Here is a 14,381-nt window from a genome sequence, read left to right as displayed (position 1 = left end):
AGCTTACTTCTTGCTAACTCTCCCCCAGTCCATTGGAGAGAGGATGAGCTGTCAGGCCAGGAGAACCTTTCAGGTGAAATGCAAAAGGAGCTGGACTGTTACTCAGGCAGAGACACACGGCGAGGCTGATCCAGCCCATAGGGACTGCAAAGGAGAAGGCCTCTCACCCAGCCTGGTCATACTACATAGAGAAGCAAAGGGTGGTGGGAGGAGAGTAGTGATAGCAGGGATTCAATTCAACCAGAGCTGAGCTCTGGTAAATATTTCAAACCCCTTGGCGGGGCAGTCTTCATGGCTGAGGACGTTAGGGAGATTCCCAAACCTGAGCCGTCCTTTGTAGGTGACAAATCTGAGGAACTGTCACAGATTGAAGTGTCACTAGAGGAGGTTTTGGAATTCATTGATAAACTTAACAGTAACGAGTCACCGGGACCAGATGGCATTCACCCAAGAGTTCTGAAAGAACTCCAGTGTGAAGTTGCAGAACTATTAATTATGGTTTGTAACCTGTCCTTTAAATCGGCTTCTGTACCCAGTGACTGGAAGTTAGCTAATGTAACGCCAATATTTAAAAAAGGCTCTGGAGGTGATCCTGGCAATTACAGACCGGTAAGTCTAATGTCAGTGCTGAGCAAATTAGTTGAAACAATAGTCAAGAATAAAATTGTCAGACACATAGAAGAACATAACTTGTTGGGCAAAAGTCAACATGGTTCTGTAAAGGGAAATCGTGTCTTACTAATCTATTAGAGTTCTTTGAAGGGGTCAACAAACGTGGACAAGGGGGATTCAGTGGACATAGTGTACTTAGATTTCCAGAAAGCCTTTGACAAGGTCCCTCACCAATGACTCTTTTGTAAATTAAGTTGTGATGGGATAAGAGGGAAGGTCCTTTCATGGATTGAGAACTGGTTAAAAGACAGGGAACAAAGGGTAGGAATAAACAGTAAATTCTCAGAATGGAGAGGGGTAACTAGTGGTGTTCCCCAAGGGTCAGTCCTAGGACCAATCCTATTCAACTTATTCATAAATGATCTGGAGAAAGGGGTAAACAGTGAGGTGGCAAAGTTTGCAGATGATACTGAACTGCTCAAGATAGTTAAGACCAAAGCAGACTGTGAAGAACTTAAAAAAGATCTCACAAAACTAAATGATTGGGCAACAAAATGGCAAATGAAATTTAATATGGATAAATGTAAAGTAGTAATACACATTGGAAAATATAACCCCAACTATACATACAATATGATAGGGGCTAATTTAGCTACAACTAATCAGGAAAGAGATCTTGGAGTCATCGTGGATAGTTCTCTGAAGACGTCCATGCAGTGTGCAGCAGCAGTCAAAAAAGCAAACAGGATATTAGGACTCATTAAAAAAGGGATAGAGAATAAGACAGAATATCTTATTGCCCTTATATAAATCCATGGTACGCCCACATCTTGAATACTGCGTACAGATGTGGTCTCCTCATCTCAAAAAAGATATACTGGCATTAGAAAAAGTTCAGAAAAGTTCAGAAAAGCAACTAAAATGATTAGGGGTTTGGAACCTATATGAGGAGAGATTAAAGAGGCTAGGACTTTTCAGCTTGGAAAAGAGGAGACTGGGGGGGATATGATAGAGGTCTATAAAATCATGAGTGGGGTGGAGAAAGTGAATATGGAAAAGTTATTTACTTGTTTCCATAATATAAGAACTAGGGGCCCCAAATGAAATTAATGGGCAGCAGGTTTAAACCAAATAAAAGGAAGTTCTTCACACAGTGCACAGTCAACCTGTGGAACTCCTTGCCTGAAGAGGTTGTGAAGGCTAGGACTAGAACAGGGTTTAAAAGAGAACTAGATAAATTCATGGAGGTCAAGTCCATTAATGGCTATTAGCCAGGATGGGTAAGGAATGGTGTCCCTAGCCTCTGTTTGTCAGAGGGTGGTGATGGACAGCAGGAGAGAGATCACTTGATCATTACCTGTTAGGTTCACTCCCTGTGGGGCACCTGACATTGGCCACTGTCGGTAGACAGATACTGGGCTGGATGGACCTTTGGTCTGACCCAGTATGGCCATTCTTATGGCTGTGAGCTGGTTTCAAAGGGTCCATGAGGTCACACAGCTTGTCTGTTCCTCCCTAGGTTATCGGTGGGGTTGGGTGCAAAGTGCTTTGAGTCTGGAGAGCCACCAGGGCTATGTCCTGATGATGGTGGTGGTTGGAACTTTCTCAGCCTTGCTCCCCCCCAGAGCTCAGTCTTGGGCTGGGCTTTCGATTTGAGGCTGTGTTTACTGAGAGCCCTGTTTACAACTCACTGCTCAGCTGCCCTGCAGCACAATGGCTGCATGGAGCATACAGGGCCCAAGCTCCTTGGGGCACATCTCCATCAGGCCGAAGGATTTTCCCACGTGTGGCTTCCAGCTGGAGGAACATTTGCTAGCACCTAGGTCCCTGGCTGGGCTCCCACCCCCCAACACATTCACAGCAGCTGCTGCACATGCAGTACGTGGCGGTTGCCAGACACAAGTTGCTGTCATGGTAAACAAGCCTTCCCGACCTCAGCCAGGCCAGCAAAGCAAAAACAACAAGAGCTGCACCAGTGCCGGGGGCTGGACTTGATGCACGCTCAAGGTCCCCCCCGCAGGCCCATGGTCTGTCCCATGGGATAGCAGGTCCTTGACCCTCCCCAGCTGTTAGCAAATAGGCTCTGCCCCCCCATAGCTGAGCAATGCACTAGCACTACTGTAATAGCTTTACAATGTCATGGGCGGGGGGGGGGAAGGGAACGTGCCCTGGGTAAGTAAACAGCACGTGACTCGTGGCCCTAGGTGTGAGTCAGAAACGGATTGGTTTGTCGTGCGCTTGTTAGGCAAGTCCTGCTCACCCCATCTCCCCTCAATCAGCCTCCAGCTCGCTCTGCCTAAGGAATTTATATAGCCCCACTCACTGTAGTGTTTAGCCGCTATCACTTGAATGTACCTCATCATACTTTGCACTTATAAACTCAAAGCACTGAACAAACAGAATCCGTCTTGCGAGGGCAATGGCTGATGGGGCTTTATTGGCTAGATGTGCCTGTCAGGGAGCCAGCGACTGCGACACCTGATAGACAAATGCCCTTGAAACAAATACATGACATGGGAAAGCAAAGGCCAAACTGCAGGGAAGCCAACACAACCGGGAAATAGCCTTGATCTCCTGAGCAATCGTGTTGCCTGGCTAGTGGCTACCTTTGTATCTGTGCCTGAGCCCTGGTCCTGGCAGAGCCCCTCTTGGCACTTGGCCTGTGGGCAGTGCAGGGATCCAGGGTGATTATTGCTGGAGGCGATTGGGAACATTAATCTACACACCACAGCCCCTGAGCTGTGCCCGAACATGAGCTCCCAAACCCAGCCCTGAGCTGGGAGAGCGGCAGCCTCTCTGCTCCAAGCACACAGGCGTGGCTGCTCCTTCCCCATTGCTAGCCACCAATGCACAAGGCCGAGTCGGGTCTTTTGTTCCCTGAGGGTCCGTTTGCTGATGTCTGACAGAGCGTGATGTGCAGCAGGGGGAGATATCCCCACACATACAGCGCTCCCTGGGAGACGATGCAGACACTAGAGATCACCAGCCTCCTTATGGACTTCCATGCTCAAGGCCTTAGCGCCAGAGTCAGGATCTCCCTAGTTCTACTGGGCTTGCCCTGTTGTCGCTGGTGACGGATCCCCTTGAAGCCAGGCCCAGCTCTGTGCAACTAAAGCCCAGTGGTCCCCACATGTCTGCTACTGCCGCAGACTGGCTCCTGCAGTCACTGTTCCTATCACCTAGTGCAGTGACTCAACCTTTCAAGATGACTGTACCCCTTTCTGGAGTCTGATTTGTCTTGTGTACCCCCAAGTTTCACCTCACTTAAAAACTACTTACTTACAAAATCAGACAAAAATACAGTGGCACAGCACACGATGACTGAAAAATTGCCTACATTCTCCATTTTTAACCATATAATTATAAAATATCAGTTGGAATATAAATATTGTACTTAGATTTCAGTGTACAGTATACAGAGCAGTATAAACAAGTCCTTGTCTGTATGAAATTTTAGTTTGTACGGACTTTGCTAGAGGTTTTTAGGTAGCCTGTTGTAAAATGAGGCAAATCTTTAGGTGAGTTGATGTACCTCTGCATACCCCCAGGGGCACACCTACCCCTGGTTCAGAACTACTGACCTAAAGGCCCCAGTAAGGGCCCATTGTAGTAGGTGCTGTTTCCAGGCTTCTAATAACAACCCCTAACTCTTATCTATTGTGTTGCATCAGTCACTGTCAAAGTGCTCAGGATCATTACAGCATCAGTCACTACAGTGCTCAGGATCATTATCCCTACTACACAGATGGAGAAACTGAGGCACCAAGCAGGGAAGTGACTTGCCTAAGGTCACGCAGCAGGTCAGTGCCAGAGCTGGGATTAGACCCCATATCCCAGCCCAGGGCTCTATCCACTAAGCCACACTACCTCTCATGGGGCCTGAGTCTCTTCTCACAAGCACCAGTGTAATGCAGGCATGAATGCACAGACATCTGTGAAGTTAGTCTGGTGTGAGGGCAGACCCCAGTGGTGGTTGTGAATATCATTCAGTCCACACCAGGGTGTCCCTGGAAAGCCATTTTACATAAGGACAACCATAGTGGGTCAGACCATTGGCCCATCTGACCCAGTATCCCATCTTCTGACAGTGGCTAGTGCCAGATACTTCTGGTAGTTGAAGTTTTAGGGACACCTGGTTCTGGAGCACAAGGTTGTGTCCCTGAGCATCTTGGCTAATAGTTATTGATAGACCCACCCAACCTCCAGGAACGTAGCTAGTTCTTTTTTGAACCCTGTTATATAGTTTTGGCCTTCACAAGATCCCCTGGCAAGGAGTTCCACAGGCTGACTGTGTGGTGTTAAGAAATACTTCCTTTTGTTATTTTAAACCTGCTGCCTAGTAATTTCATGGGGTGACCCTTTGACTGGTCCTTAACTGTTTGCTAAACACAGAGCCGTTCTCTCCTTCCAGTGGTGCACCCAGGACGCTGAAATACAGTAAAACAGGGTAGAGGGTCACTGGCTCCCAGGGGATCTATTACTGGCTGGGAATTTGAATTCCACACTTCACAGATCCTGTGCCCAGGCGCCATCTGTGCTTTAAATCCTCACATCACAGGTGGGGATGCGGGAGGAGGTGGTTTCCCCTCTGAACTGGCTCAGTTGCTGCCCTCTCCTGGTACTGTGGCCATTTAGGAGAGTTCGGCGCATTAGTTCATCCAGCTCCGAGGCGCTTTGCCTTCCAGGTGAGAACCTGCAGGGTTACAGCTGCAGACTCCTGTAGAGCAGCAGGCTGGATTGTGCTTTGCCCTGCAGCTGTTTCTAGTAATACCCTTGTCCCCACACCCGGCACATTCCAGAGTCAGATGCACCTTCCAAAGGGCAGAGAAATGCCATGAAAATAGCAGCCTCTGTCTCCCGTCACCCGCTGCTGGTGACTTAGGGTAAGCTCTGCTCTGAGTTCAAGAGCGGTTCTGGAGCAATTCCATGTTCCCTGTGATCTAACAGGGGAGAAGCTGGGCTGCCAACCGGGGAGGGGTTCTGAAGACTAGTGCCCAAACTCCAAAGAGGCAGAAGCTGGTATCCATCCTGCACCTCACGCTTGTTTTTAGATGCCGTCTGGTGGGGGTCCCTCCTCCTGAGCATGCCCACACCAGCAGGGAAGCTAATCAAAGTAATTCTCACTGAAAGTCAATAGCAGGCAGGCTGCTAAGGGCCATTTATAACTTTCACGCTGGGCTACTCCTCTGCCAGGACTATGACACGATGAACATCGGCTAATAAAAGATGGAACCACTTGAGGGGATTTGGGAAGCAGCATGTCGCAAGGCTGAGGGACTCCTGCAAAACAGCCTTGTTTCGGAAGGAGAAAAGGCTTGGGCCCAGATCCCCAAAGGTTCTGGGGCTCCCAACTTCCCTTGAAATCAAGGGCACCTAGAACCTTAACTGCGGCTGTGGCTCTGGGCTGCGGTTACCTGATTAGCATGCCCAACAACAGGACAATTCTAGGCCGGAACCAACATGTGATTCCATCCGACGTGTATTCCATCATTGCTCAGATGCCAGCTCTCCAGGGACGGAAGAGAATTCAGGGAAGGGAGCGTCATCTTCTGGGGACGGCTGATCAGCCAGGTGGCATGATACGGTTGTTCCCCACCCACTAAGCAGAGGAAGCTACATGCACAGTGCTCGCTGAAGCTCTGTGCATTTCTGCAGTCACTTTACAGAGCAGAACCTCCCTTTAATTCTCTCAGCATGCCTGCGGGGTCTGTGTCATCCTCATTATACTGATGGGGAAACTGATGCTCAGCGAGGGGAAGAGACCTGCCCAGAGGGTCACTAAAGCAGCGCAGAGCCAGGAGGAGCCCACAGATGTTCTAATTCCCAGGCCTCTGCCTTAGCCAGCAGGTGCATATGGTCCCTTATTTGAGTCCAGTCACTTCCCAGGCCCTGTGGGTGGGTAAGTGACTAACAGTACAAGCTGGTAAATTGATCAGCAGCTCCCAGCGGAGGAGAATGTTTGTCTGTTACCTCACCCAGCTGACTTTCAGTTCAGACTTGATGACACTCCCCTCATCCCTCCTAGACTCCTGCCCCCAATGAATCCTCGACACGGCCCACAGAGCAGTCAGACAAACAGGGTGGAAAGGGTTAATCCGGGATGTTACCGTAGTGCCCCGGTGGTCAGCGGGGGGCAATGGCCCAGTTCCCTGCATTCCTGGAGAGGAAGGGCGGGGAACACTGGGAGCTCCAAACACCCCTTAACCAGGCAGACTGGGGGTGATCAAAGGGTCCAGATCAATTCCCCTTTCCCTTCTTGCCAGAGGGAGCCACGTGTCTCATCAATACGCCTCTGCTGAGAACATGTCTCTCTGGGGGAGGGAACGTCTCCTCCATCACCACAGTATCTGGGCACCTAACAATCTCAAATGTATTTATCCCCTCAGCCCCCCTGGGAGGCAGGGCAGGGCAGGGCAATTATTATTAAGTCCCAGGTCATCAAAGGTATTTAGGTACCTAACTTCACTAAAATCACCAGTGCCTAAACACGTCTGAGGATCTGGGCCCAAGTGACTGGCCAAAGACCACACAGTGAGTCTGTGGCAGAGTAGGGACTCAAACCCAGGTCAAAGCCCTCACCAGCCAGGGCCACCCTGCTCTGCCCTTAGCTCCGATACCCGCCAGGAGAAGTAGAGCAGGCTCAGGAGCACAAACCAGCGGTCACCGGAGCAGATGCCAAGACAGACAGTCCAGACCCTGAGCTGTAGCCAGGCCCAAATGAAGCCGAAATCTGGACAGAGGGAGTGTAATTGGGTGAAGGTTAATCTGCCGTGTGAGAGGGAGCGAGGGTCAAATTTGCAACGTCTGTGTGATCCAAAATGAGCTGCCAGTGCTTGTGCTCTGAGAAGAGGTTAAATGCCTGTCTCATAAAACCACCCATAGCAAAACATGCAGCTGGATTCAGGAAAATCTGTTACCCCCCTTGCCCGCGGCGCGAATGCAGCAGAGTGATTCACTTGGGGGCTGAGCCAGAGATTGACACAACAAATAGGATGGGGGGGGGAGGAGAAAAATAGCCAATAAAAGGGAATTTCTCCCCACACCCAGCCAGTTGGATGTATCTAGCACTGCACCTAGCCTACAGCTACTGGCCAGGCTGTAACGCTTGTTAGCCAATCGCCAAACCACATTAACTCACACGACCAGGAATGCGAATGGAGCCATTTCACAAACGTTTGCTCTTGGGCTTGCTTCACCTGAGGCCGAGCGAGGGTCAAACACTGATGAAGCAGCTGCGTGAGCTGTCTATCCACTGGCAATGTTACAGCACACCCAGAAGGTCTATTCCAAGGCCTGCTCTCCTCGTAGGTCAGGAATGTGATTGTGCAGACACAGGTGCCTAGTTCTACCCAGTCAGCAGGTGCCCCTTTCTGCAGGGGAACCGTTGTACCAGTAGGAAGCACCCTTACACTGACGGACCTGCATGCACCCCAGAGTCTGTCAGGTCTAGGAAGCCATGCAACAATCCAGCGCAGACAAAGCCTAGGTCAGGCCCAGGGGAGTCCAGCTAAGAACAGTAACAGGAGGCAGGGATTTTTCTTTTCAAGATTCCTTGTATGGCTCAAGGTCTCCGGTTTCAGTCTGTGGGCAGAGCCCTTCACGGCAAACTGTCCATCTTCAACACCCCACTGCTTGGTTCTCAAAGCCCTTCATTCGTCCCAGCAACAGGACCAGCCTCAGACCCCAGACTGACTGTGATCTTGGCCCACAGATTACCCATGATGGTTTAGAGCGAGCCACAGAGGAAAACCAGCTGCCAACGAGTGAATTCCAGCTAGCCAGAAGTCAGCAGGGCAGACACCGAGTTACCAATGAGTATTTATTCTGGGGCAGAGGAAGCAGATGTATATACACGTACATTCAGTCACATAGTTCACCTCCTGGAAAAAAGGCCCCATGAATATATATTATATTAGGTCTCCCAACTTATTAAAAAAATCCCCAAACAAATAAAACCCCCAAACCACTCTCTATAGTGGATAATTGCTGTTACCTTACATGGCCCCAGACGACAGGGATTTGCTTTTGCACACAAAGGGTTAATTGATCCCTCTTCCTGCCCCACCCCCAACTCCCATATTTGTACCACCTCTCTCAAAGTTGAGATTTGCAAAGCAATCCAGGAGATTTAGACACATTTCAGTTAAATGAATGGAAGGTGTTTGTCTAAATCCTCCAGAATACTCTGAAATTCTCAATCCCCATGTGTCTAAATCTCTCTGCTCCTCCCACATTATGCTACCTGGATTTGCTTCAGTATTTCCCACACACTCCCCCTCACCTTTGTCAAATCTCCTAATGACTCCAGCAGCAGCCAGTGGGGGGAAGAGAGAGGGGCCTACATACCAACAGCCAACATCTCTGATGCTGAACACGCTGCTTGTGCATCCAGAAGAGGGTTAATTTTGGATCAAGCACAACCCTATGCTCCAGCTTCTCCCATTCTCTCCCCTTTTAGACATCAGATCAGACCCAGGAACCCATGACCGCAGCCCAAAAACTGAGCTGGCAACTTCTTCCACCCGAGCTACATCTTTGTTTCTCGCTGTGGCTTTGTAGGGCTGCGATGGGACAGGTTATGTGCCCTGGGCAGAGATTGATTAATACCAGAGAGATCTCCTGGGCAGAGAAGACCCAGCACATGCAGCTCACAAATGGTCAAGGAGAAGTGTTGGGGGGGGGGGCAGGGGGGATGAGCACCCGTTGAGGTGAAGCAGTGCATTAGTTTGCGATTGTATTAGCAAGGATAAAACATGCGCAGCAGCTATTTACTGTTCCAGTCTCACCACATTTACAACCTAACGTGTTCTAAAATGAACAACTAGTCAGTACAAGCGCTTGGACCCGTCTGGTGTCCAATGATGCAACGAGTGAACACCCTGCCCTCATTAATATTAGGTTATCATTCCTTTAAAGAGAGAGTCACTTGCTCGGAGGCAGCAGGGTGACCCGGCCAGAGTCTCTGCAAGGCCCTCTGCACAAAGAACTTGAGGCAGGTATCCACGCATGGTGGTAGATCTAGATGAAGCTCCCCCATCTCCAGTGCCGTCCCCACGCTGTGGGCCTGGTACCGTATGGTCCCGCTGCGACGCAGCAGAGAAGCGACGTACCATGGTGCAGCGTGAAGGCTTCCGTTCAACAAGCACAAGCTCCGCCATTGCTACCGCTGAGAGGCAGCGCTCGGCCGATCTAGGATATCCACTCGTACGCTCCCAGCTAGAGGGACAGCACTGCGAACCCCGGGCTTGCAGCGAGTTCAAACACTGCCAAGGAGAACGTAAGCTTGTTTGCTAAAGAGAGTCCGCCTGCCTGCACCGGGAAAGGGACAGGATTGCCCCCCAGAGTTAGTGTCGGGGTGGGTAGGTTAGTCTGGGCCTCTTATAACGTAGGGTTGTGTCTTTCCCTCTGTTAACACCAGGGGTCCCGGGAGGCCCGGCCACGGCACAGGCTGTCGCTGCGCTGCCAGGCGCTGTGGATCAGGCTCAAGGCATCCTCGCATTTCTTCTTGACTGAGGCTTCTTGGATAGCCTTGTGCCGGAGATCAACCTGGAACACGCAGAGCCACAGGTCACTGGAGCGGAGTGGCAGAGATTGTAACGTAGCGAGGGGCTGCGTCAGGCTCGAGGAACCCCGGGGTTACTGCCCAGGATGTGGGCGGCACGTAGCCGTTTGAGGAACCTGCCACCACCATGAACCGCTTTGGCTCTACAGATGAACTAGTGTCTGTGAAAGAGCAGGACTAACAGCACTGGCAGAGTGGGGAATGGGTTGTATCACGGTTAGCCTCCCTCCCAAGCTCTCCTGACACTTCTCCCGCCTCCCCTGCAGCCCTCCCTACTATTCCAGTCTTCACCCCAATGCCCCTCACTCACTGCCACTCCGGTTCTGGGTCCCCACACCCCAGCCCTGCCCCACAGCCCCCACTGTTATCCCTGGACAGAGTCTGTCTTGAGTGGACGCTAGACGGTGTAAATTAGTGTCCAATTCCCACTGGACCCGGGACACACATCACAGCTGACTTGTCTCCAATGCCGGCTGTGAGCTGCAGCCTCCAGTGAGGAAAGCCATGTGACATCCCCAGCGGTGGGTATGGCCCATGGCTCCCCTGGGCACACCACTTGGTTGCTGCCCCCTCAGCAGGCACACAGCTCTCCCCACGGCCACCAAACCCGGCCCGCAGAAGGCAGGAATGGGGGCTAAGTGGATCTTTGCTGCTCTCCCACCCTAAGCACAGAGGCCGAGAGTCTGAACCCGACCCAGCTGTAGGCAGATGCAGGCCAACCTCTGCAAGGCCAGACAGCCCCACCCTGTCCCTGAATCAGGCCTCCAAACCCAGCTAGGGATGCAGGAGCAGGCAGCTCACCCTGCAAACAATGAGCTGGTGCTGCCTTGGGCCTGTTTACCTGGTAGATATTTCTCCAAACGGTGCTCAACGCCACGAGGAACCTCTCCAGTTCCGTAGTGCAACTAAAGTACAGGACCCAGGGGGGCAGGAACTGGTGGCGATCCCGAGCAAACTCCTAAACACCAACAGAGGCACAGCGGTTACTCACTGGAGCAAGCTCCCCTCCTGTATGCCAGTCAGGCCCAGGCACGCGCCCACACTCACTATGATACAGTACTCCTTGCCGGGTTCCGTAGAGACAGCGGCCACGTCCGGCAGCTCCACAGTGGCGAGCGAGCGGAAAAAGCTCGTCTGGCAGTCCTCGTGGCAGGTGAAGGCCTTCTCGTCGGTTATGACAAGGCAGCAGGGGATGCAGGGCGTAGGGACCATGCCCTGGGGGATAACCTGTTCGGGGAGGGGCGGAGGGTAAACCATTAGAACCAGTCACCCTGCTGGCTGCAGGCCACAATTCTCTGCTTCTCATCCAGCCCTAACATACATGCAGAGGTCTCTCTCCAGATGCTGCTCTGTGCATCTGAGATAGAAGCCACTGCCCGGCCCAGAGCCACAACAACTGGTTTAAATGAGTGCAGCTCCACTGGCTTCAATGGAGCCGCACTGATCTACACCAGCGGAGGATCTTGCCTGCTCTCCATTGGCCCGTTCTCCTCTGCAGCTTCAAATCCTGGGCTGTGCACAAGGCCCCATCTCATTATTTATTTTAAGGATCCCCGAGAGCTGCCCCTTTGGTCCAGTCGCAGAGGCCCTACAAATGACAGTGCTCAGATGCTCTGGGGAGGGGCTGGCCAAGTTGCTGAACAGACAGATGTGCTTCGAAGCCAGTGCCGCTCTGTTGGCTGAGGGGGAAGCAGTGGTTGATTCACCAGCTGCTTCCTTGCCCCAGAGACTGAGCCCCCAGCCTCTCCTGAGCCTGGTCTCCTTCCCGGCAGAGTCACTTTACAAACCTGGGACCGAGGACCATGCACTGCCCCAATATGGAAAGTGACCTCAGAGGGTTCTGCTTCAGAATTATCAGCTACAATCGGGGGGGGGGGGTGTTCCAACGAACCCCTAGGGAGGGGGCCGGGGAGCCTGGCTCCTTTACACATGGGATGGATGTGAAGCAGATGGACAAAACTGTGTGTAATTTAGAGAGGATGCTGCTGGACCGCAGCGCACCGCCCCCACGCCCCTTGCATGCTAGGTGCAGAGTGCTACACAAAAAGTTTCATTGGCTGGCAGGTTTCCATTCAGGATCAGGAAAACAGATCATGGCCTGACATGATGCAAAGTGGCCTTGTGCCACACACCGATCAGCGAGCGCGTGGGGACCTGCTCACCCCTTTGGAGACAGCCTGGCACAAGTATTGCATCCAGTCTGCCATCTCCTCTTCGTTCTCGGCGCTGAGCTCCAGGGAAGGGCGGTCGGTCAGGATCACCTGGAAGGAGTGGGGGCGATCCGTGGTGTTTGATCGCCGGCACCCGCCACACTGCTCCCCCCTGAAAAGATCAGAAAGCAGAGATCAGAGACGACCACAAGGTAGGAGAGCAAAGGGCCCAGATCCACCGTGTGCCTGGGCACACTGCTCCAGGAAGGGCAGGACATGCCCCAACATCATCAGGTGTTACAGATGCTCCTCTCACACGCTGAGGCTCCTCACCTTCCGTCAGCCAGAGGACCCCTCAGGTGGGGTGATTCTGGGTTTTGTTCTCCTCTTCCCCCACTCCAATGCACATGAGAAGCCACTGGAAGTGCCCGGGGGGTGTTTGGGGCTGTGCTGATTCTTAGCTCTGACATACGGCTCCTGATCTCGGCCTTGTCGATTCCTGGCTTTCTCAGTGTCTGGCCAAAACAGGGGCCAGGCCGATGACGGCCTGGCTGAGGCTCAGACCGGAGGGAATGTTGGTTGCGGATGGTGGGGTGGATGTACCATTGCAGCACTTGTTGCAGCAATGACTCAGGCCTGCCTTGGGCTGTCTCTAGGTAGCTCAGAGTCTGCGGCATCCCGTGGTGTCGCTGGTCTCACCATCACCCCAGACCTTTGCCACCTCCCGTTGGGTTAGCGCAACACTCTCTGGTCAGGGCTGCCTCTGAGGACTGCGCAAAGCTTCAGACAGCACAGAATGCAAGCTCAGTGCTCGGTGAAACGCGCCCCGGTGAGTCCAGCACACCCAGGCCCTGTGGGCAGCACTGGGTCTCCCAGGTGCAAGTCGCTGTGTTGGTTTTGATCACTGTGGTCTAGAAATCTGGCTTCTGGGTTTGCTGGGCACTGCGGGCAGTCTGATGTATTTCATTTGGGTCAGACGCCAGGGTCTGGGGCATGTAAAACAGGCAGGACATAAACAAGCCTCCAGTCACATGCTCTGCTGTCAGAGGATGGTATTCCTGTCCTTACCAGCCTTTAAAGCACACAGCATTGCTAACGGGAATACTCTGCTCTCAGATACAGGCTGGGGCTCCCTTGGACTTCACAGGCACCTGTGCACATGCTTAGGTCCAAAGTTTCAAACAATAACCCACTTTCGATAAATGGGGAAACCGAGGCACTAAGAGACTTGTTCAAGGTTACACAAGGAGTCAGTGGCAGAGCCAGGAATGGAACCCAGGAGTCCTGACTTCCAGATCCCAACCAAGTTTGACTTTACACAGAAAGAGAAAAGTTTCTGCCGTGTTGTATTTCAGCCAGGTCTCAGCAGAGAGCGACCGATCTCTGTACCCTGGGATCACTGCTAACAGCCTGCCACCTGCTGGGGAATTCCTGTCTAGTTATCCCCAGCAGACTTATGCTTCAAATGATCTTTGCGCTGGATCAACAGTCCTGGGAAATGGATGGAGTCCTTTATCTCCAGCACAGTGCAAGTGGCCTCATCTCGCCGAGCTTACGTACCTCGGCCTCAACCTGCAGGGACTCCATGGGACTCCAGTCTCCATGGCTCATTCAACCTTCAGCCTGAGGCTGTCTGCAATGGTGGTCTCTGATGCTGAGCACAGAACCCTGCACATTAGGGACTGGCCTGAGATCTGCCTCCCAACTCATTTTACACAGGACCAAATGCCCCTCAGGTCTCACTGACTTTCTATCCCTGCTGCTGGGGGATCTCAACCGGTGAAGTACAGGCGAAAGGCTCCAGCTCTCATTACCAATCATCCAAGATCATCCACCGCTCTCTGCTTCAGGTTAAATGTGTCCTGCTGCCTTCTCCTGGTGAGAGAGACTGGGAGGTGCAGAGACGTAACAGATGTACTCAGCGTACACATCCCTTCCAGTAGACAAGCACACCCCAGCTCACTCCGCAGGTCAGTTCTAATGAGACCAAGTGACACAATCAGCTGCCTATGGCAGGTACAACTTCAGTAGGGAGAGGAATACTGCTACAGTACTGC

General features: G+C 52.1%; 1 protein-coding gene across 9 annotated transcripts in view; it reads right to left on the bottom strand.

The window, feature by feature from the left end:
* Positions 1–8,417: 8,417 nt before the first annotated feature.
* Positions 8,418–14,381, bottom strand: part of PLEKHM2 (pleckstrin homology and RUN domain containing M2) — a 54,351-nt gene continuing 48,387 nt past the window's right edge. For 7 of the 9 annotated variants that reach the window (XM_030537954.1, XM_030537958.1, XM_030537961.1 and 4 more), the window contains 4 exons: positions 12,337–12,496; positions 11,222–11,401; positions 11,016–11,132; positions 8,418–10,158 (listed from right to left, as the gene is read on the bottom strand). In XM_030537954.1, coding sequence (XP_030393814.1) covers positions 10,021–10,158; positions 11,016–11,132; positions 11,222–11,401; positions 12,337–12,496 — 595 coding nt within the window. In that variant the 3' untranslated portion in view covers positions 8,418–10,020. The other 2 variants (XM_030537959.1, XM_030537962.1) reach the window with 2 other exon arrangements.

Source organism: Gopherus evgoodei, chromosome 18, assembly GCF_007399415.2.
Source record: "Gopherus evgoodei ecotype Sinaloan lineage chromosome 18, rGopEvg1_v1.p, whole genome shotgun sequence".
Classification (NCBI taxonomy): Eukaryota; Metazoa; Chordata; order Testudines; family Testudinidae; genus Gopherus; species Gopherus evgoodei.
This window is presented reverse-complemented; position numbering and strand designations above follow the sequence as displayed.